The 22,569-nt window shown below is 44.1% G+C and overlaps 2 protein-coding genes across 3 annotated transcripts in view; both read left to right on the forward strand.

Annotated features, from left to right (window-relative positions):
* Positions 1-22,569, forward strand: part of LOC121645098 (zinc finger protein 420-like) — a 1,096,702-nt gene that overhangs the window by 740,655 nt on the left and 333,478 nt on the right. The window lies entirely within an intron of this gene.
* Positions 1-22,569, forward strand: part of lamc1 (laminin, gamma 1) — a 55,973-nt gene that overhangs the window by 26,017 nt on the left and 7,387 nt on the right. Inside the window, exons 2-18 of one of the 2 annotated variants that reach the window (XM_041993391.1) lie at positions 1,356-1,660; positions 9,056-9,186; positions 11,399-11,565; positions 12,057-12,245; positions 13,220-13,337; positions 14,665-14,763; positions 14,853-14,989; positions 15,065-15,187; positions 16,833-17,022; positions 18,920-19,032; positions 19,111-19,332; positions 19,424-19,612; positions 20,134-20,379; positions 20,514-20,667; positions 21,604-21,746; positions 22,148-22,326; positions 22,406-22,562. In XM_041993391.1, the coding sequence (XP_041849325.1) occupies positions 1,356-1,660; positions 9,056-9,186; positions 11,399-11,565; positions 12,057-12,245; positions 13,220-13,337; positions 14,665-14,763; positions 14,853-14,989; positions 15,065-15,187; positions 16,833-17,022; positions 18,920-19,032; positions 19,111-19,332; positions 19,424-19,612; positions 20,134-20,379; positions 20,514-20,667; positions 21,604-21,746; positions 22,148-22,326; positions 22,406-22,562 (2,862 nt within the window). Of the gene's footprint in view, positions 1-1,355; positions 1,661-4,449; positions 4,519-9,055; positions 9,187-11,398; positions 11,566-12,056; positions 12,246-13,219; positions 13,338-14,664; positions 14,764-14,852; positions 14,990-15,064; positions 15,188-16,832; positions 17,023-18,919; positions 19,033-19,110; positions 19,333-19,423; positions 19,613-20,133; positions 20,380-20,513; positions 20,668-21,603; positions 21,747-22,147; positions 22,327-22,405; positions 22,563-22,569 lie in introns of those variants that run through there. The other variant, XM_041993392.1, reaches the window with a different exon arrangement.

A 22,569-nucleotide genomic window follows, 5' to 3' on the forward strand; every position in this document is an offset into this window, starting at 1 on the left:
GTTTCCTGCAATAAACTGCAGCCTTTTGTCAACTTCTTTCCTATCAGCTGCTTCACCTTTATTTGCCATCAACACAGAGGGGCCCCCAGGGGCCGGGGGCCATGTCAGCACACTGTTTACAGAGCAGATTCTTTGGCTGAGCAAACAGCCGTACCCCCGCCGCTGCTGAGCTGGAACATGGCGGTGTTCCTTCACACGCTGACCGGCTGCAGCAGCACGCCGACCCGCTCAGACTCGCCGAACGTGTCGAGACCGGCGAACCCTCCTGCCCCGAAGTTAAAGAGGCAGACCGCTCTGCATTCCTGCTCTGCATCGCAGGTTTGCAGCAGCTGCAGGGACGTGATGAAGCACCAGCAGACCTCACGTCCGCTCCAGAGTTGACTCTGAAGCTCAGGTTGACCTTCGTCTTCTTTCAGAAACGCCGCTTCCAGTAAAGGCTTAAAACCGCAACAAAAACCCTAAAATCCTGCAGTGAAGGAACTTTTTGTAAGTTCACTTTACTGAGGAACTAAACTGCTTTAAAAGTAGGAACTTTTTAAGGAAATAAAGTTGAATTTTAATTAAAAGTAGGAACTTTTTAAGGAAATAAAGTTTAACTTAAATTAAAAGTAGGAACTTTTTAAGGAAATAAAGTTAAATTTTAATTGAAAGTAGGACATTTAAAAGGAACAAAAGATATTTAATTTTTTAAAATAATTTTTAAGGAAGTAAAGCTGATTTTTAAAAGTAGGAACTTTTTTTAAGAAACTAAAGCTGTGTTTTAATTAAAAGTAGGAACTTTTTAATGAACTGAAAGTGTGCTTCATGAAAAAGTATGAACTTTTTATAAGATCTATAGCTGCCTTTAAAAAAAGTATGAACTTTTTTAAGAAACTAAACTTGCATTTCAACCACTTTCGGCACATCTGCAGAGCTGAACTCAGGAACTAAAGAAAGTACCTGAGAAGGGCAGACTGCTCCGCGTCCCTGTGGGGCAACACAGAGTTAACAGCAGCTGCAGGGACATGATGAGGTCGACCTCATGACCGAGCTGCTGTTGTTGCGTCTCTGAGGGTCAGTTTAACCTTCGTTTTACCTTCAACAGAAACTCACCATCCAGCCGCCGCTTTAAACAACAACACGTGGTCCACGTGGACCTCGATGTCCCAGATGAAGGTCTGGTTGATTCCTTCATCTCCAAAATAGAAGGAGGATCTTACCCTCAGAAACTGGAGAGAGGGAAGCGGGATCTGGCCGTTCCCTGAAAGTTCTTTGCCTTTTTGGCTGTAAAACAGCAGCTTTAAGACTGAAACATGAACTCTTAAGTTCTCAGAACTTCTTGTGAAGAGTTTTGTTGCTTCTTCCTCTGTGTGCAGGTAAAGCCTTTGACATCACCTACGTGAGGCTCAAGTTCCACACCAGCCGTCCCGAGAGCTTCGTCATCTACAAGCGCACCAGAGAGGGTGGCCCCTGGGTGCCGTACCAGTACTACAGTGGCTCCTGTGAGAAGACCTACCAGAAGCCAAACAAAGGCTTCATACGAACTGGAGAGGACGAGCAGCAGGCGCACTGCACCGACGACTTCAGCGACATCTCGCCGCTGACCGGAGGAAACGTGGCCTTCTCCACGCTGGAGGGACGACCCAGCGCCTACAACTTTGACAACAGCCCCGTCCTCCAGGTGAGCTCCAGGCTCAGGCTTTTAAAAGATGGTTTTTTAATGTTTTTAAAAGGCTAGAGGACAAAAACTGACTTTGTAAGGATCCAGACAGATAAAGGTCTGAGTAACAGCATGATGCTTGGTCGTATGAGCGTGTTTTTATCTTAAAGTCCAGCGTTCTGTTTCTTACGTAGACAGGTTCAGATACATCCGCACTGTTAATAATCGTGGTGTTAAGACATTTAAGTATTGATACTATGGTAATGATACATGCATCTTTTGTATCGTATTGATTTGATCCCAGCAGATAAAATCAGTTTTTTATTGAACACCAACATTTAGTTTAGTCTAACTAAACCCTCTCAGAACTCCAAGATGAATTAGTCTGACAGCGATTTTATTGCTGCCAGCTTGATGCCGTTAACGTGAACGCTTTTCGCCACGGCGATGATGTGACAGCACGGATCGATTAAACCCGTATTAGATGATTTACAGCGACAACAACAACCAGTTCTGATCGGAAGTCCTCCTTTTACACCAAAATCTGTTCCAGTTATGTTTCAGAGCCGGAGACTTGGATCCGGTTCTGTTAGCTTCAGCTGTGAAAGCACTGATTCCGGATCAGGAAAACTGGTTCCAGATCAGGAAAACTGGTTCCAGATCAGGAAAACTGGTTCCAGATCAGCACGGTGCTGAAGCTTATTTGGTTCATGGCTGGGTCAGAGGTCGTATTTTCCTAAACCTGGGAACAATCAGGAAGTCTGAGGATTCGGACACATGGAAGAAGACACGCGGTTCTGTGGTTCTCGTTCAGCTGTAGGAAACGTTCCAGCTGAACATCAGGAGTCCGGGTTTTATCCTGTTCCAGCTGGACCGGCGGGTCCAGGAACAGTGTGATGGTGTTTCCTCAGTTCTGTCGGTCAGGTCGCAGGTTTGATGCCAACATGTTGCTAGGCGACGCCCCCAGTTTTCCCACTGCAGCTCGGTTTGGCTTGACCAACCAGCAGCTGGAGGACTTCTTTCCCTCCTCCTCCTCGTCCTCTTCCTCCTCAGTGTGTTTGTGTTTCCATGTTCCCTCTCCAGGTTGCCTCATAACTGGTGAGCTGAGTGTTTTTTTTGTTGCACAACGTTGTGACATTTGCTGCTCGTTCTGCTCTCCTCTTAGGTCCACATTCAACATGTTTGACAGTGTAAAAATGGAAAACTGTATCCAGCCCAGCTTCCCACGCTCACAAAACAAACAAAAGACAAGATTTAAAAAACAAAAAACCAGGAATAAGCGCAGCAGGAGCAGCAGGGCTTGAAGCTGGATGTGTCTGGTTTCCAAAAGGACTTCTTCAGATTTTAATGAGTTCCTTTCTTCTGTTTTTTTTTTTTGACTAGAGGCTCAGTTTGAGATGATTTAGATTTATTTATCTACATATTTTAGCTGGTTCTGATTAAACTTCAGGCAAATTGGTTATGGATTATTAATGTGTGGAGAACACTTAAAAGATATGGTCATCAGACCATCATTTATCTAAATATGACCAGTTTATAACTGATAACATGGTGATTAAATGATTTGTGGGAAAACCTGCAAATCAGTAAAATTCAATATGAATGACAGTCATCGATCATCCGGCCAGAAACTAAGAATAACAATAGGTTTGTTCTCTTAAAGTAAAGGAACCAAGTTTTATCATTTCTGATGATTTTTTTCAGATTAAGTGAAATATGTCTTTTGCTAGAAAGATGATGTAGCAGTGGAAACTCGGACTGTAGTAACCACGTCAGCGGTGGGTGGTAGCAGTGTAGTAAATACAAAAGAAGATGTGCTAAAAGCAGCGAATATAGTTAGCTTTGGCATTCTAATATTTAAAACAGTAGAAGATTTATTTGGCTGTCAGTTTCGGTTTCAGAGTTGCCAGAATCTCCATTCATACCCGAGGCAGCATCTAATCTAATCATTAGCCTCTCCGATGCTAAAACTAACATCTTCATGCTAATAGATGTCAGCTGGAGTGTCTAATCCAGTAGGTCACCAGTCCTCAATAGCTAGTTGTTAGCCTGTCATATTACAAGAGATAATCCCGTCAGTAGCAGGAGTCGCCATCCGGGCACCCTAACCCTTCTCAAAAGTCACCGTTGGCCACTCAGTTACCGGTGAAGGCTGATCATCAGTAGCTGCTGTCAGAGTATGTGATTATGAAACACTGACTGATGAACATGCATCCCCTTACTGCCACACAATAGCACTAACTATGCTGCACAGACCTAAATGTACGATATTTATTATCACAATTCTCAGATAATCAGGTTAGATGGTGAAATCAGCAGAAGCTCTACAGTGGACAGAGCTGGTTTTCTACGTTGCCATATAACTGCTTGGGGTTTGAACTGTGTTTGGGTTGGAAACCGATGCTTGGTAGGGTCTTTTAGCTGAGTTGCTAACATGTTCCTATGCTACATGTTAGCATTGCTGCGTCCTGGTGTCTGCAAACATCTTCTGTGCTGCTTGGATCTCATGCTGCCTCCTGTACAGGTGGGCCTAGTCAACAAGAGGTTAATTAACAAAAATGAAACTTTATAGAAACACAGTGCATTATCCGGCCAGGTTTCCATTCACTAACAAAGCAAATTTGAAAAGATCTTGTGACGACTTGTTTTCATGAACTGGTCTGAACTGGCTGGCAGAGTCACCAGAAGGGGGCAGTATAGGCTGCACTGTTGGTGGTTGGAATTTGGTAGAAGAAGTAGTTGTTCTAACATAAACACTTGTGGTGGACATCCACAAGTGGAAAACGGCGAGAACTCATCTGTAGGAATTCCTGTCATCTCTGGGAATGTCTGGGAAGGTGCTGGTCGTTCAGGGACTTTGTTCAGACCAGGAACAGCTGGTGAGCCGTTTTACTGCTTTGTCGCTCAGCTGCACACTTCAGTGCAAGAAAGATGCTTTGAAGATGATTTCATTCACTGAAATGGTGAAGAATTGGTTCTACCTTTCTAATGCTGGCGGTCTGATGGGCCACACATGCCGAGCGGTGGTTTGTGGTCTGACTTGCCTCTCCTGATCGCCTGATGTCACAGACGTTATTAAAAGATGGAGGTATTTGAGCCCACCATCAGACCACCTGTTTCTGCTCATCTGATGTCTGAACTCAGAAAGTCTCTGTTCTAAACAAACTCGTCCTCATGTTCTTTCCTGTGCGAGGTGACGATGAAACACCTTTCCACCGTTCGTCCTGAGGAACGTCTGGTGTGTTTAAACAGGACATGATGTGAATCATCTGTTCATCTCCAGCTGAAGTGATGGAGGGTTCAGATCTGACATCTTTATGGGTTGTGACTTCCTTCCTTCTTCCCTTCCACCCTACCACTTCCCCTCTGTGTAAATGAACAGATTTAGCTCTGCAGCTCAGCTTTAAACTTCCTTATTTGACTTGTCGGCATGAAGCTATTTATACCAAAGCTGGGACTCTTTTTGGAGGCGGCGTCCCGTCGGAGGCGTCAGAAGGCTGTTGGTCGCTCTGTGACATTCCTGCCGTCTGTCATCTCTGTTCGGAGTGGGAAATAACCACCAACCATCACAGTGTGCTTCCCAGCTCCAGGGAATCATGACCCTTTCAGAGCTGCTTGGAGCCTCCGTCACAGGTGTCTGGGTTCAGTTTCCACGTCTAAACCTCCAACGGTGGTCCGAAGAAATGTTTTAGGTCCTCCCTTTTCTCTCTCAACCTTTAAGGTTTCTCTTGTTTCTCTTGTTCTGGTCCTGATTTTGATCACACATTGGACTCTCTTTCCTCGTTTCTCCTGATACCTTTGTCTTTTTAAACTTTATAAAAAAAATTTTTCTTATCTAGTTGCTGTAGATGTGGAACCATGAAATAAAACTGTGTCGTCATGGAAACCAAAGCTGTAAACTGCAGTATTCCATCCTCTGGATGCACCAGGGCAGATTCAGGATTCAGTCTGAGCCTGAAGATCAGAGGTTTCAGGTTCATAAACTTCTCTGGAGTTGCTATAACTTTATTTACAGGTTTATTAAACAGGGACAAACGCATAAAACATTGCTTTATAAAACTGTATAAAGTCAATGCCATGCATTCAGGTTTCTAGCCAAAGCTAATTTGCAAACCTTGTTGCTGTTTAGATTTCCAGAACGAAACCAGGGAAAAAACAGGCGATGCTGCCAGGCTTCCGACAAAATCCTCCAGGTTTTCTCATGTGACTCCAGTCGTGATGCACCTGTCTGGTTTATTTCAGTGTAATTCAAGATTCTTTTACTGACCTGGAGATCTCTACCCAGACAGGCACCAGGTTATATCAGAAGGCTTTTGAAGCCATATCTCCCTGGCAGGTCCCTGAGGGCCTGCGTCAGGCCTGCTGATGGGCTCCATACAAAGCTGAAAACTAAGGAGTCAGAGCTTTCTGTTCAGTGGCCCTCAGACTCAGAAACTGGCTTCCTTTGGGCTTGAGATCGGTGGACTCTGGTTGCTTTTAAAAGTCAGTTAAAAACACACTTTTTATTCATTTCTCTTGTTTTTATGCATTGTTGGCTATATAAATAAATACTGACTCACTTGTAATTGACCTTTTTTGACTGCAGAGCTTCTTACGTTTTTATAAGCTGAACTTTGAGAGACGTCACGTCCGGTTTCAGAGACAGATGTTAGATTTTTCCTGAAAAGCCAAATAAATGAAAGAGGAAGCTTAATAAACGGTGAGAATAATGGTTAGTGGCCATGCTGGCTTTCTGACAGCTGGCTGGATGCTTGCAACCCTGAGGATTTTCTACCAGCATTCTTCCTTCATGAAAACACATGTCCTGACCGCAACGTTCCACGCTGCCACAGAGATGAGTGTGATTGATAGCAAACAAATGTTTTGTACAGTTTAACCAGGACTGGCTCAGAATCTATGCGAGCTTCCGGGATCGGAACATGTGAGGAGCTGCAGCTGCCAGCTGATTTTTCTCTGCATCAATCATGACACGATGGTGAAGCAAACCAGCTGCAGAGCAACAACAATCCTTCACCCGGCCAAGTGCCGCACAGAGCCAAGAGCCTCCGTCTGGGTTCGCCCGAAGCCAAACGTGTTGCTACAGTTACAGCTCACATTTTCACCCTAAGCCTCTTCTTTAATCAAATCACAGTCATGACTTCATTTTTTTCATTAAACCAGCACACCGGGACTGTCTGCGGTCGGCTGGCGACACATCCAACACTCTCATGAACTCCTGCATCAGACCATGTTTAGATCAGTCAAACAAGCGAGTTGTTGCATGCTGCAGATTTGATGATGATCTCGACAGTCAGCCGTTGCCTCAGGGCCCAAATTTCCACAACTTTCACTCTGATTCTGAGGGCTGAATCCGCTTGATTTAACTGTTGGGATTCTGGAGGAGTTAAAGGAGGACAGGTCAGCTTCCTGTCTGAAAACCTCTGAGTCACCGATCCACATTCCCAGCAGTTATACGAGGATTTAACATCAGCCTGCAAAGACGCAGGAGGAGCTGGGAAGCTTTTTCTCAGTGGGCAGATAATGTTCGGCACATCTGACCTGAACATGAGCAGAGGAAGTCCAGCTCTGTTCGTCTCAAACCACGTTTAATTTGGATATTTAATTGCTGTGAATGCTTGAAGTGCAGCAAATAAAACTCCAGAACCAGACGACAGGAGGCCAGTCTGCTGCCAGCACGTATTTTACCAATTTCCTTCCAAAAATTGGAGTTTGGAAACATGATTTTTGCACTAGTGTTGATCATTTTTCTAGTGTTTTCACTTCAGTGTGAGCAGGTCCATCTTCTGACTGACTCCGTGGTTTTCCTTCAGCTCTGAGCTACTTGTTTGTCTTCAAACAGCTGCTCTGAGCTCTCACTCAGCTGAATACAAACCTTTGATAAGCCTCCTGCTGATACTGGACAAAGCCGTTGCAGGCCCAGTTTCCCATGAGGCTTTAAAACAGGCAGGAAGTTGAGTAACTTCCCTCACCCCCCCAAACTGAACTGGAGCTCCTGAGTCATTTACTGCATCTGGCTCTCAAACCATAAAACACATCAAATAAATTCATTTTTCTCGGATGTTTTCATGTCTGCTTCTCAGCAGCAGAGACCTGAAACCATTTTAATTCTTTCAGTTCTGTGATCCAAGCAGTCGAGTCTCCAAAGAGCCTCCAGATCTGATGAACTGCTGAGTGAGTCATCATCATCTCAGCCGACATCCATGTTCCTTTCCAGGATGAGCTGTGAAAAATTTCCATAACCAGATCAACAAGGAACCTGCTCTTTGGACCCCTTTTCCCTCCAGAACTGCCTTTATTCTTAGTGTGATCGAACAAGAGGTTTTGCTCCACATAGACAGGACAGCATCCCACAGTTGCTGCACATCCATGATGAGAATCTCCCGTTCCACCACATCCCAAAGCTGCTCTACTGGACTAAGATCTGGTGGCTGTGGAGGCCGTTGGAGTCCAGTGAACTCATCGTCATGTTCTAGAAAGCAGGTGGAGATGATCTGAGCTTTGTGACATGGTGCATTATCCTGCTGGAAGTAGCCAGTAGGTAGGCTGTGGTGGTTAAACCATGCCACGTTGGTACTAAGAGGGCCCAAAGTGGGGCAAGAAAAGCCTAGTTTCCACAAACAGGTTTGGGTCAGTTTGCTTTTTTTGTGTGCCAGAATATCCGATCCAAGCCATCCTTCTTTTTTAGATCAGCAGTTTCTGAAATACTCAGACCAACAACCATGCTGCATTCAAAGTCACTTAAATCCCCTTTCTTCCTCATTCTGATGCTCAGTTTGAACTTCAGCAGGTCGTCTTCACCATGTCTACGTGACTAAATGCTGCCATGTGATTGGCTGGTTAGATATTTGTGTGAAGAAGCAGTTTAACACGTGGGCTTGATGATGTGGCCTGTGTGAACATTTTGAAGTAATTTTTCATCAGTATTTTAGTCTTTGTCTTTCAAATTAATAAATTAATGAAGAAAACGCTTGTTGCAGCTCTGGTTTTAGCTGAGTTTATAAGATCTGGGGTGCAAAGATAAAAAGGAAAGTCAAGGTTTCTGTGTTCTGGCAGTCTCAATATGAATCATATAAATGAGGATAATAGAGTACAGCATCCTGGAAAACATCCACGTTGATAACCTTGACTCCTGTAACGCCTCCACATGGATAACCAGACATTCCCAAATCCCTCCTGTCCTTGTTATACTCAGACACTGTAAAAGCCGTCAACACTTACACGCCGGTTATTTTGAAAATATTCATTATCTACCCGTCTAGTATGAAAAGACTCATAAGTTAGAGGACATCGCTGGAATTTAAGCCTTTCTGGGGGCTTTGCTGAAAAGGTTAGACAAAACCTGACAGAAAGAAGGTAATTTATTGTCCGTGTATGAGCCACATGTCTGATCATGCATATTTGTTGTGTTTGTTGCAGGACTGGGTGACGGCCACAGACATCAGAGTGACCCTGAACAGACTCAACACTTTTGGAGACGAGGTTTTCAACGACCCCAAGGTCCTCAAATCATATTACTACGCCATCTCTGACTTCGCTGTGGGTGGAAGGTAAAGACGTGCGCTCCGTTGTTAATATTACCTAAATATTTTCTTATTCAGCTGGTGGTTCAAGATGTCTCCTCAGATAAAAGTAGACTTTACTGGATCAATGAGTGTGGTTGGATGGTTTTGCAGGTCCTGGTCTTGATGCATCACTATGAGGTCTACTTTCCTCTGTCATGTACATTCATTTACATTGCAACTTTTTTTCCAGCACACACGGGGGGTCGGCAGGCATTACAAGAGTGTTAAACACTGTGCCTCTGCAGCCATAATCTGTTTGAAATGTGGAGCAGATTTCCATTACACAGCCAGCATTCCTAACATTCCCAGGCCGACAGGGCTGGATTACAGGGAAACCGGAATGGGGCGGACCCATTGCCATGACGGATGGAAGAAAAGGGAAGAGGCCTGTGTCTAGCACCTGCAGGATTTAACCTTTACTAATCCAAGGAGGGGTTTCTGAGGAGCTTATAGCTCTGCAGCTCCTCCATTATTTACCTGATAATGTTCACCTGAGAACTGCCGCACAGCTTCTACAACCACTCTGTTTGCCAGCTCTAGCTCAATCACTGGAACAAATAAAGAGCATTGAGCTTTAATCTGCTCAAGAGAAGTAAAACCCAAGTTTTTTTAAAGTGAACTTGATTAACTTGATCTGACCTCAATGAACTATTCAAGTCCTCTGCTAGCATGTACAGCCACTGACTATCTGAAACTAGAGTATAAGTGTTAATTCAAGTCGCTGAGAGGTCGTTGTTGTAGAGGACAAGTTTGAGTGTTGGGTTGGATGCGAAAAGTCAAAGTCAAGTCTCCATGCTCAGTGGGTTAGCAATGGGTATGTAGCTAGCATCTAACTTAAGTCCTTAAAGGACTACTAACTGAATATTTTAAAGTTAAAATAGACAACCACAGTGTAGCTAGGTAACAAAGAAAACTAACTGTTAATAAGCTTATATGAAAAACATGACCCATAGGCTGTTTGAAATGAAAGCTAACGGTTTAAGAGTTAGCTCAAGTTCAAGGCATCAGTGCTAATGTGGCTAACTTATGTATAATCCAGTCTTTTCTGAATTAAAGCCAGCAAATTAACGAAAGTAACAACTTTTTTAGTTTACTAACTCATATCTAAATCATAATCCAGTGTCTTTTTTTAAATGAAGCAAGCAGCCAGCTAAAGTTAAAGAATGCCAGTGTGTTAGTGTTAGTAGCTAATAAGACTAGTATAATCCAGGTGTGGTTTAAAGTCAGAGGTAACTTGATCCCACTTACAGAGAAATAAGTATCTGTATAAAGTAAAGATAAATTTTATTAATGCTAAAAATCTAAAGTCTAAAAGCTAATGACATACAGCTGTACGTGGGTAAGAAACATAAATAATTGATGGTGCATTAAATATTATGGGAAGCTACAAGCTAGCCCTTGAATGACATATTTTATCTGCTGTCTTGTGGACACTTTATGTGGAAAAACTTTGCTTTGTGCTCATGTTCCACAGAACTTCATGGCTGATTTTGCTGAATTTGGAAAAGTCCTTCTTTCAAGGCTTTTATGCTCATAGATACAAAATCATTTCATCTCTGTCATGTATTATTTTAATTACTGATTTCACTTTGTTACTTTTCATAAATCTTTATGAAAATAATTTCTTTGTGATTCTGTGTAGCTGCAGAAAGAAAGTTAATTGTACATCAGCTCAAGCTTGTTGTAACAGAACTGTAAAGAATGCATGTTGTTATTAAAACTGCAGTGATTTATTTCAGTAATTCTGTCTGTGGCAGGAGAGCTTTAGGAACTTTGAGTATAAATTAGTGTCTTGAAGATGAACATGCAACCCCACTGAAGCTTTCTCTTCCTTCCTGCCATCAGTTTTTCCATGGCTCTCTGCCAAGAAACACCTGAGACAATAGCTGAAGGTGGCATCTGGGCAAGTTCTGTCCTGTTGTTAGAGGAACAAATCTAGTCTGAAGAGGTTTCACAAATCCTCCCCTCAGAGCCAGAGTGGAAAACTTTATCTCAGTGAAAAACAGCAGCCACATCAAGCTGTCCTCTAATATCCTGAGAGGCTGTCAGATTTTTAAATGAACATGCCCTGTATCCATTCAGAAAAAGGTTTGAGTTATATAAGTGACATGCTTCAGAGTTAATCTCTCATTATTCTGCAGAGGTTGTGTGGAGTTGTGTAACATCCAGGTGTAACAGGTGTGTTTCTCTGCTGCAGGTGTAAGTGTAACGGCCACGCCAGCGAGTGTGTGAGGAACAGTGTAGGACGGCTGGTGTGTAACTGCAAACACAACACGGAGGGTGACGACTGCAACGTGTGCAAACCATTCTTCAACGACCGGCCGTGGAGGAGAGCGACGGCCGACAACCCCAACGAGTGTCTCCGTGAGTCACACTGCACCTGCAGCAGCCTTCTTTTCTTCGACTTCTGTTTCTTGTAGCACTGATCGCATTTAACAGTCCAAACGTTGGAAAGCAAGGAACCGACCCACAGAGCAGGAAACTGCTGCTGCTGTAACGGATCCCTGGAGGATTGTGGGAGTTGTAGTTCCTGCCAGCTAAACTTTCACGTCTCAGTGCAGATGCATGACTAAGTGGGGATTTTACTGTTACCCTTCTCCCACAGTCCACCTCCAGTCTGTCCCATCAAAACAGGAAGCTGGAGGAACCTGATATGACTTAACCTGCAGATAAAAACTCACATACCAAAGTTCAACCTAGTTTTTGACAGTTCGGTCTTTATTCATCTTGTGTAAAACCTCAGAACTACATCGGTTACTGTGATGTTCTCGACTTCTCTGCAGCTGTTTCTGATTTTCTGTGTTGCTGCTGCAGTAGGCCCAGACTGTTAACATGGAGTTGTGTTTGTGTCTCAGCCTGCGACTGTAACGGGAAGAGCTCCGAGTGTTACTTTGATGCGGAGCTGTACCGGGCCACAGGTCATGGAGGCCACTGCAGAAACTGCGCCGACAACACAGACGGGCCCAACTGTGAGCGCTGCCTGGACAACTATTACAGAGACCAGAGCGGCAGCCGCTGCCTGCCCTGCAGCTGCAGCCCCACCGGTGAGTCGAGACCCAGAGAGAAGCGGTGGGCTGGTGGAAGGAGAGTATGTTCCAGACTGACTCCAGTAAACCGGTGTTCAGACAAACTGATGCTTCCTACTGTCCGCTGGCTTTTTCTGTCACTTTGTAGACGTTTGGTTAACTAAAAGGAAGCTCAGCTGTAATTTTCTCTATGAAAAGGAAAATCAAATGGTTGCATTTGAACTGAAGCCTGCTTGATTTGACCTCACTGAACTCTTCATGTAGGTCTTCTGCCTGCATATATTGACTTGGTGAAAAAATGGCAACAGCTACAAGATTAAATTTCCCCTCAAATGAATAGAAAATCAAAGGTTTCACTTTTGGATCTTCAGTAAATCTTAGTTCAGTTCTAAATATGATACGACTGGTTTGAATCCTCCTCAGCAACAGTTAAGTTAAAAATACTAAGTAGTTATCTAAAGTTAAAGGCATGTCTAACTCTAAACTTAAGTTGCTAAAATATACAATTTGTTGAGGACAAGGTTCAGAAGTGTATGTATGCTAAAAGCTAATTGAAGATAATCGAGTCAAAAAATAGTCAAAGATGAAAGTCCAGCGAGTCGGTGCTAACAGTTTCAATGCTCAGTACGTTAGCAATGACAGTATAGCTAGCATTGAACTTAAGGCCCTAAAGGACTACCAGTTAAATATTTTAGAAGTTAAAATAGATATCAGTGATAATGTTACAAGTTAAATAAAGATAAATGCTAACTTTATTGTCTGGTAGCTCATAAGAAAAACATGACTCCGTGGCTAGCGATGTCTTATGACGTGCAGATGTTGTAAATTGTGTCTCCTTTGTGGCAGATGCTGAGTGTAGTTTAGTTTCTAACATCAAACTGCTGCTGACACCGTTACGGTTCTGCTCGGTCAGGGCTGGTTTATGGGAGATGATTGTTTGCATGTGGTTAAAGGTTAATGTGCTAACACCCAGCACTTGTGTCTGTTTACAGGTTCTGAGTCTCCTCAGTGTGACAACAGAGGTGTGTGTGCATGCAAACCAGGCGTGACCGGAGAGAAGTGCGACCGCTGCCAGCCGGGATACCACAGCATGACGGAGGCCGGCTGCAGGTACAAAACAACACCGTAGATCAGATTAGTCCTTATGAGTCCTAGAGAACAACTGCACACTTGAAGCAGCCAGAGCTCTGCAGCTTAATCATTACACAGCTTTTTTTCTTTCTTTGTGTTTAAAGACCAGGTTCACCCTTACTGTTTCCATTCAGAGCTGATTCACTGATCTCCTCGATAAAAGCAGGAGTTTTGTCAGCATTCAGGGGTGTTAAGAACAAGGAGGAAAGACATCAGAAACGATCTAAGAGAAGCAGCTGCTGCTGTCCTTTAGTCTGGGAAGGGTTAGAAGGTAGTTTCCACACTGTCATTCTACAGAGAGAAAGATTATTTACAAGTGGAAAACCCTCTAGACTTCAGCCCAAGGTCAGACAAACTGTAAAAAAGCCAAGTTATCATATATAATGTTATATATGATAACTCTGTTTTACATTATTTTTACTTTATAATAATTATACAATTTATAATTAGAATAAAGATAATTTCCCTTTGGAATAAATAAATAATTTTTCATTTCGTTCATTTAATTTTATTTTGTTTTCTCATCTGTACATGTCCTCATGAAGGACTCTGACTGGTGCTTTCTGATCTCTGAGCGCCCTCTGCTGGCAGCATCTCAGGGAACCTTGCTTTTTCTATCATGTTTTTATGAGACTTCTTTTTTTTTAAAGTTAAATCGGCATCACTGGACAAAGTTTGAGAAACAGAAAATGTTTCCTCACCTCTCAGACCTGCAACTGTTTCCAAAAAGTCAGAAAACTTCTGTTTAAGACTTAAAACAAACGGTTCATTTTGATGTGATTAGCATGAAACAATCAGGCTGATCACTGATGATGCGTTCACAGTCACATGTGGTGCCAGCTTCACATTAGACCAGTCATTACTAAACTACCAATGACTGTTATTAAACTATTTGTCCTGCAGCAAATGTCAGAAATGAGGCTGTTTCCAGTCAGTAACAGCTGTGGGCTCGGTCAGGACCCACCCATCAGGACCACATAGTCGGCTCTGACAGCTTGTCCAAATCTGATGCAACAGTCATGAAACACAGCGAAGTTGCATCCATGTTAGTCCCAGCAGACGCTCAGCAACCTTCTAAAAACAGCAGCAGGTTTGTTTTATGAACAGATAAAGTCTGCCGTCTGTTCAGGGACGCCCTGATAATGCGGACAGTTCTGGAAACGGCCTCTGATCTGTCGGCCAGATTATTCCAAACATTTGGAGATGACTGGGCTGGTTAACAGAGCGGTTTCAGGCTCACACAGCAGCACCAACGGTCCTGTTGTTGTTCGCCATGTGATCGTGTGCCCCTCTCTCTGTCTGCCAGGCCATGCTCGTGCTCACCTTCAGGCAGCACCCAGGAATGCGACGTCAACACGGGTCAGTGCCACTGTAAAGACAACGTGGAGGGGTTCAGCTGCGACAGGTAACACACAGCGCCCTCACAGATGATCAGGTGATCGATGTGAACGCGTTGATCCAAACCAGATGAATGTTTCCGTTTGTGCCTTTCAGGTGTAAACTGGGTTACTTTAACATGGACTACAAAAACCCTCAGGGCTGCACGCCATGTTTCTGCTTCCAGCACTCATCAGTGTGCGACAGCGCTGAAGGCTACAGCATCCACACCATCACCTCGTCCTTCAGCAGAGGTAACGCCGCCTGCAGGCTAAAGTCAGCGCAAAAACCATCCATGGCTCTGATGACTGAACCCGTATGTGTTTCAGATGAAGAGCAGTGGAGGGGTCAGCAGCGGGATGGAGCCAGTGTCCCGGTCCAGTGGTCTCCCAGCGGACAGGAAGTCTCCCTTATCTCTGATGACTACTTTCCCATGTACTTTGTAGCCCCAGGTACGCACACACACACACACACACACACACACACACACAAACAAACACCCTCCCTGGTGTGATGTGTTTCATGGTCGGGTAAAAACAAGAAATTACAGCATCTTCATTCTCAGCCATGACTTTTTACAAGCGATCCAAACAAAGATCTTCCACGCTGACAAGACGAAAGGTTCACAACTACAGTCCAGTTTCAGAACTCCTCATGTCTTCATCATGACTTTGTTGTAAATTTTTGGTCAACAGTTCTCCGGCTTTCTAAGGGTCTTTTTCTTAAGAAGACTCATAACCCAAGAGATGAACCAGAGTTGTGTCGACAGACAGCTTAGCAGCAAACCAGTTTAAACTGGATATTTTGGCTCTTTGTCTCAAAGACGCATCATTTGTTCCCAATTCTTTAGTTTCATGTATGAAAACCAGCAAAGATCAGACAGTCTGACAGAAAACAGGATTTCAGCAGCAACAAGGTGATTCCCAAACAGCTGGTAGCTGGAAACCTGGATCATCCCACCATGGTGGCAGAAACTGGACACATGGAGGACAAAAGAAGAAGAATCAGGACTAAACACTATCTACAGCAGAGGAACAGGATCTGAAATCCAACAAGGACCGGAGAGATGCATCTGGACCTTCAGCTGATCCATCTACTGTTGGAATCCTCATTAGAAATGGTCTCCATGGAAACGTGGCTGTCAAGAAGCCATTCTTAAGGAAGGGAAACGGGGAGAAAAGGCCGTGGAAGGTCACATGACATAAGAGTTGGACTGAAGATCAGTGGAAACGGGTCTGATGGAGGGATGGATCCTCCCCAGAAGCCTGGACCTCAACCTTACTGAACCAGTGTGGGATCATCTGGACAGAGAACAGGAAAAAACAGTATAAACATCCAAAGAAGAGCTTTGGAAAGTCCTTCAAGGATCCTGGAGAACTGTTCCTGTAGACTATGTTGATAATTGCTGGGAACTAGTTTAGATAAATTATTCTAAGGACAGTTGTTGATATTAAGTGAATTGATTAATGAAAAGCAGTAATAATGGGGCACCACTGGAGGAAAACTGGAAATTGTGGCTAAACATTAGTGTCCGTCTGGATGGATACTTGTTAAGATCTGCAGGTTTTCATCTGTGTAGAACATCATTAAATACAAAATGCTGTTTTTGATTATCGATGTCCTCATAAAAATGTTATCAGTCTTCTCCTGAGTCATGTGTTGAGCTGGTCTGTGTTGTTAAAACCGCAGACTGGAACGCTGAGGTAACGACATCATTCCTCCGTCACCTTCGTTCTGCTGAATGAACGATCGTTGTGTGTTCTGCTGATGCTAACAAATGGAGTTTTTGGGTGGAAATTGTGGGTTCTGGTGTTGGTTGTTGGGATTTCCAAATTTCCAATCAAAGAAAATGTCCACACGAAGTTGGATTAGCTGGTTGGGAACTTGGGTTTAGAAACCTTGCTGTTCTCCAGGAAGTTAGCTTAACGAGTTCAAAGGAAATCTTTTGTTATTCTTGATGAAATAAACCATGAAACACGAAGGTTGTTCTTTTCTAGTTTTTTGAAGTTTAATGAACTGTTAAATTTAAGCTAAATTCATCCACGTTTTTTTATTCGTCAGTTCTGCGACTGACTCGTCTTCTTTTCTGCATCACAGGCAAGTTTTTGGGGAACCAGATGTTGAGTTACGGACAGAACCTGAGCATGAATTTCCGCGTTGAGCGGCGGGACGCTCGCCTGTCGGCTGAAGACCTGATCCTGGAAGGGGCTAACCTGCGGGTGGCCGTCCCCCTCATCGCCCAGGGCAACGCCTACCCCAACGAGAACATGCAGACCTTCGTGTTCAGGTGAGGCAGGAAACTGTTCGCGCTGCGTTTTACTTCCAAATGCGGATTTCTGTGACGTTTGATCAACAAGTTAATCTGGAATACGTAAAAAGATTTTAATCTGGTTTGTAGAATAAAATTCATCCAGATTTGACCTGAATTTAAATTCTGATGGTAGTTTTGTTCTACGTTACTTACATGTAAATGTGAATTTAGTTTTTATTCCACCTTTAGTTTTAATCATCTGCTAATCTGGATTACATTAGTATCAGGTATGGGACTGTAATCTTTACACCTAATTTAGTTATTTTTCATTCATTTATAACATCTCTGCAGTTTTTTTGGTCATTTTAAAATTTGACCTTTTCAGTATGATAAAAAATAGAGTCTATTAATCTGGATAAAATGAATCTGGAATAAAAAGTAGTTTTTGAAACAGATTTTCAGTCCAACTTTTGTTTTGTTGAAATATTCCTCATTTCTAAATATTTAGTTTTTGTTGCTCAGTTTTTACACTAATAATGTATTAATCTGGATTAAGTTAAATGTACATAATCTGTACAAATAGTTTAAAATCTGTTTAATAATGTGTTAAAATGTGTGTTTAGGTTTGAAATGTGGTGAGTTGTTGGTTTTCAACTTTACTAATTTTCAGGTAATCTGGATTAAATTAGATAGATGCAAACATTTTAATTCTCATTATAATTTACCAACTTCTAAAAATGACCTGGATTAAGTCAAACTAACATTTTATCTGCGGTTCCTTGTGAGTGTTACGTTGTGGTATAATGTGGATTAAGTGAACCTTCTCAGACATCCAGACCAGGGCCTCGCTTATCAAACTGTGCGTAGCAAAGCAAACTACAGGTGGCGTCTGCGGCGCACTTAAACTTTCAGATTTATCAAAGCGTGTGCACGCATGTCCGCACATGCGCACGTCCTACACCCGTTTCCGTTTATGAATCAGAATCAACTCAAAAACGGGTGCATGTGATGGAACGCCTTCCCACGCCTACATAGTGGCTATAAAAGGTCAAGTTGACGCCTGGAATACATATTCATCACACCGTTTGCATGATGGCTTGGGAGGGAAAAAGAGGGGAAAAGTGGAATTTTCCGCCGTGTGAGACTGAGATCCTGATGGACCACGTTGGAAAACGTAAAATTGTTGGCATTACTGGTGTCAGAAAGACAGAATAGTGGCAGCTGGGTGGGCGTTGCAGAGGGACACAATCACCGCTTTTAACCAGGTGGACGAGGAAATAAACCGTGTGAACAGAAATGAGGACAACAATAAAAAACATTGTGTAAGAATAAATAAAGGAAATCCTCCTCTTGTGTGTTTCGTTAGCGTAGCATCACTTCTAGACCTCCAGCCTCCAGTCTGGTCCCGCTCTGCTGGAATGAAGGACCAAAGCTACTTTCCACACTGATGCTACATGCTGGCAGCAGACTGGCTCCTTATTTATCTGGATGGGTTTTATAATTTTTATAATTAGAACGTTTTAGTGGTTGAGCTTCTTATTAATATCATCTCCCTGTTTCCTGGAAATCCTGTTGTTTGTTTTGTTTGTTTTCTTTTTTCCCCCCGAGCGTGGCTCTTAGGAGAATTAATATCAAACGTGCGTCTTTATTTCTGCAAACAGCTTTAATATCTAACATGTGGTGTGAAAGGTAATAGTGGATTGTGTACAAACACCTGGGTCAGAGTTGCCGTGAGGTAGGAACATTTTCTCATTTGGTTTGGTTTTCATAAATCCCAGAAGTTGACTATATTTGCTGTGCGCCAGTTTTTGTTCCTACGCCAGCTTGATCAATGAGGCCCCAGATCTACTGCCTCACGTTGAGAAGGATAGAGCTTTACACCCTGAATGGTGCTCATTCTAATCCTCTGGTTCTGGTTCTGGTGCTGATTCAGGCTACATGACAGCACTGACTACCCCTGGAGGCCGCCCATCAGCCACCCTGACTTCCAGAAACTTCTCCACAATCTGACGGCCATCAAGATCCGCGGCACCTACAGCGAAAGGAGTACGCAACACGAGACAAACAAACACAAACACCTGTGGGAATGATTTGCCATCGTTTACTAATGAGTTCTGTTTTCAGGTGCTGGTTACCTGGACAACGTCTCCTTGGTGACAGCAAGGCGAGCTCCCGGTGTGCCGGCCCTCTGGGTGGAGCAGTGCACCTGTCCTCAGGGTTACCAGGGTCAGCACTGTGAGCAGTGCACTCTGGGATACCGCCGCGCCCGGCCGGAGCTCGGACCCTTCAGCCCGTGTGAGCCCTGCAACTGCAACGGACACAGCGAGGCCTGCCACCCTGACACCGGTAACACTGCCGCACCGGGTTTACGGCTTACCTGCAGGAGCTTTTCAAGTGCAGGAGGAAACACCTTTCCGTTCTTCTTCTGTCCCTCCAGGAGAGTGTGACTGTCAAGATAACACCGCTGGCTTGAGCTGCGAGCGCTGTAAGGATGGTTTCTATGGCGACGCCACCCAGGGGACGCCTGATCCCTGTCAGCCATGTCCCTGTCCAGCTGGAGCCACCTGCGCCATCGTTCCAGCAACCAGAGAGGTGGTGTGCACCAACTGTCCAGCTGGAACCACAGGTACACACACCTGTCCACCTAAAATACACCTGTCCACCTGAAACACACCTGTCCACCTAAAATACACCTGTCCACCTAAAATACACCTGTCCACCTGAAACACACCTGTCCACCTAAAATACACCTGTCCACCTGAAACACACCTGTCCACCTAAAATACACCTGTCCACCTGAAACACACCTGTCCACCTAAAATACACCTGTCCACCTGAAACACACCTGTCCACCTAAAATACACCTGTCCACCTAAAATACACCTGTCCACCTGAAACACACCTGTCCACCTAAAATACACCTGTCCACCTGAAACACACCTGTCCACCTGAAACACACCTGTCCACCTGAAACACACCTGTCCACCTAAAATACACCTGTCCACCTGAAACACACCTGTCCACCTGAAACACACCTGTCCACCTGAAACACACCTGTCCACCTGAAACACACCTGTTGAGGTGTCCTGTGCAGCTTTGTTTTTTTTGTTCTGTCTGCTGACATGTATCTGACTCACCTGTGTGCAGGTAAGCGCTGCGAGCTGTGTGACGATGGGTTCTTCGGGGACCCTCTGGGTGAGAACGGACCAGTCCGAGCCTGCCGTTCCTGTAAGTGCAGCGACAACATCGACCCCAACGCTGTTGGAAACTGCAACCGCGAGACCGGAGAGTGTCTTAAGTGCATCTACAACACCGACGGCTTCTTCTGCGACCGCTGCAAGGAGGGTTTCTATGGCAACGCCCTGGCTACTAACCCCGCTGAGAAGTGCCGACGTAAGAGCTGATCATTAAAAAAAAATGGGTTTTTTTGTTTTTTTTTGTTAAAATCGTGATAATCCTTCTAATGCTGGATGAAACATGACCTCGTGCCAGACTTGGATTCCTCTGATGTTCCTCCTCCTCCTCAGCCTGCTCCTGTTCTCCGCTGGGAACCGTGGACCAGCAGACCAGCTGCTCCCAGGTCACCGGTCAGTGTCAGTGTCTCCCCAACGTGGCTGAACGCGACTGCAGCGCCTGCCAGCCCGGATTCTTCAACCTGCAGAGCGGCAACGGCTGTGAGCGGTCAGTTCACGTCTGCACCTGCAACTACAACTTTATTTATAAACCACTCTAAAAGAACAAAGTTAAGTTAAAAGCTGCAATCTGCACATGATAAAAGCTATTAAAATAAATAGCTATGGAAGACATTAACAGTTGTAAATCCATTTTAATAAAATAATTAGGAGTGGGACTTTAATGCCTTAATTATAATTAATTAATTACAAAAAAATTAACATGTTAAAAAAAGGATTTAATCACCATTTGTGTTCCAAACATGGAACATTTGTCAGGGTACGAGTTCCGGTACACCGATAACAGCGTTGCACTCCTCAGCGCGTGGCCGCTATATTTAGTTAGTTTTCAGACCTTCAGTGATTCTAATTCATGAAAGTGACTAACAACAAATCTAGAGACTTTTTCTGGTGATAACGGAGACTTTTGTAGACCGACGTGAAAACACGCAGCGTTTACTCTTCTCGGTTCGACCGTCAAAGCTGCTGCTGGCTGGTCCCGTCCGGGCTTACCGGCACATATTAATGCCTGTTAATGAAGCGTGTGGAGGAAAACCTTTAGAAAGTTGAACGTTCTGTAACATGCTGTAGACTCTTAATCATTGAGCAGCTGCTGCTTAAAGTACTTAAAATAGCACTTTAACTTTAGGTCTGTTCAGTTTGGTCAGTAGAAAAAAAATTACCAAGAGTCTGAAATGAGTAAAAGTATAAAAAAGTTTATTACAGGAGAAGTATTGAATAATAAGAATTGAATAAAGAATTACTTGCAAGTAATGAGAGTGGTCGTCTCGACCCGCGTGAAGTCGAGAGAGACTCTGGGGAGACAAGAGGAAAAACAATAGCCCAGCCATGTTTTTGGAACTGGGTTTGTATTACAACTCGCTCAAATGGTCTCTTTTTCTCCTCTTTGATGTTTTGTTCTCTGTCTCTCTGGACGTGTCCACAGGTGTAGCTGTAACGCGATTGGCTCCACCAACGGTCATTGCGAAATCACTACAGGTCAGTGTGAGTGCCACCCCGGCGTCACCGGCCTGCGGTGTGAGCGATGCGAGGTCAATTTCTTCGGCTTCAGCTCGTCTGGATGCAAACGTGAGTACATCCGTTTTAATTCTGCTGGATCTCATTCACAACTCTCAGTATTTTCATGGGAAGTTGGAAAAATCTGCAAATGTTGAAATGAAAGTTGGGAAATAAGCAGATGCAGAAGCCTGTAACTGAGTTTAAGCTGCTGCAGACGTGACCTGTAAACGGTTTATACGAGGGTGCTATTCCTCATCCATGTGTCCTCCTCTGAGATAAACATGGAGTCAGATCGTCTTGTACAGTTGAGCAGCATCTCCACACCTGTGGACTTATTGAGGTGGAGTTTATTACAAATAGAAGGGAGCTCAGTATGGACACCGGAAGACAGAAGAGATGGTTTTGGATGATTTTTTAACACTTTGTTTTGTTGGCGGCCATGATGGCGGCGCTGTGTTTGTGATCTACAGCTTGTGACTGCGACCCAGAGGGCTCCCAGTCGGGTCAGTGTAAGGAGGATGGCCGCTGCGAGTGTCGGCCCGGTTTTGTTGGTGCTCGCTGCGACATGTGCGAGGAGAATTACTTCTACAACCGGTCAGCGCCGGGCTGCCAGCAGTGTCCATCCTGTTACAGTCTGGTCCGAGACAAGGTGAGGATGGCTCACAGGTGAAGTCTTTGGGCCTTTTTTTCCGGATGTGTGGAGGGATTGAAGTGTGGTTTGTGTCCAGGTCAACCAGCAGAGACAGAAGCTTCATGACCTTCAGACTCTGATTGATAACCTCGGATCGGGGCAGGACACCGTCAGTGATAAGGCCTTCGAGGATCGACTGAAGGAGGCAGAAAAGGCCATCATGGATCTGCTGGAAGAGGCTCAGACCAGCAAAGGTAGCAT

The sequence above is a fragment of the Melanotaenia boesemani genome, chromosome 8, assembly GCF_017639745.1.
Source record: "Melanotaenia boesemani isolate fMelBoe1 chromosome 8, fMelBoe1.pri, whole genome shotgun sequence".
NCBI lineage: Eukaryota > Metazoa > Chordata > Actinopteri > Atheriniformes > Melanotaeniidae > Melanotaenia > Melanotaenia boesemani.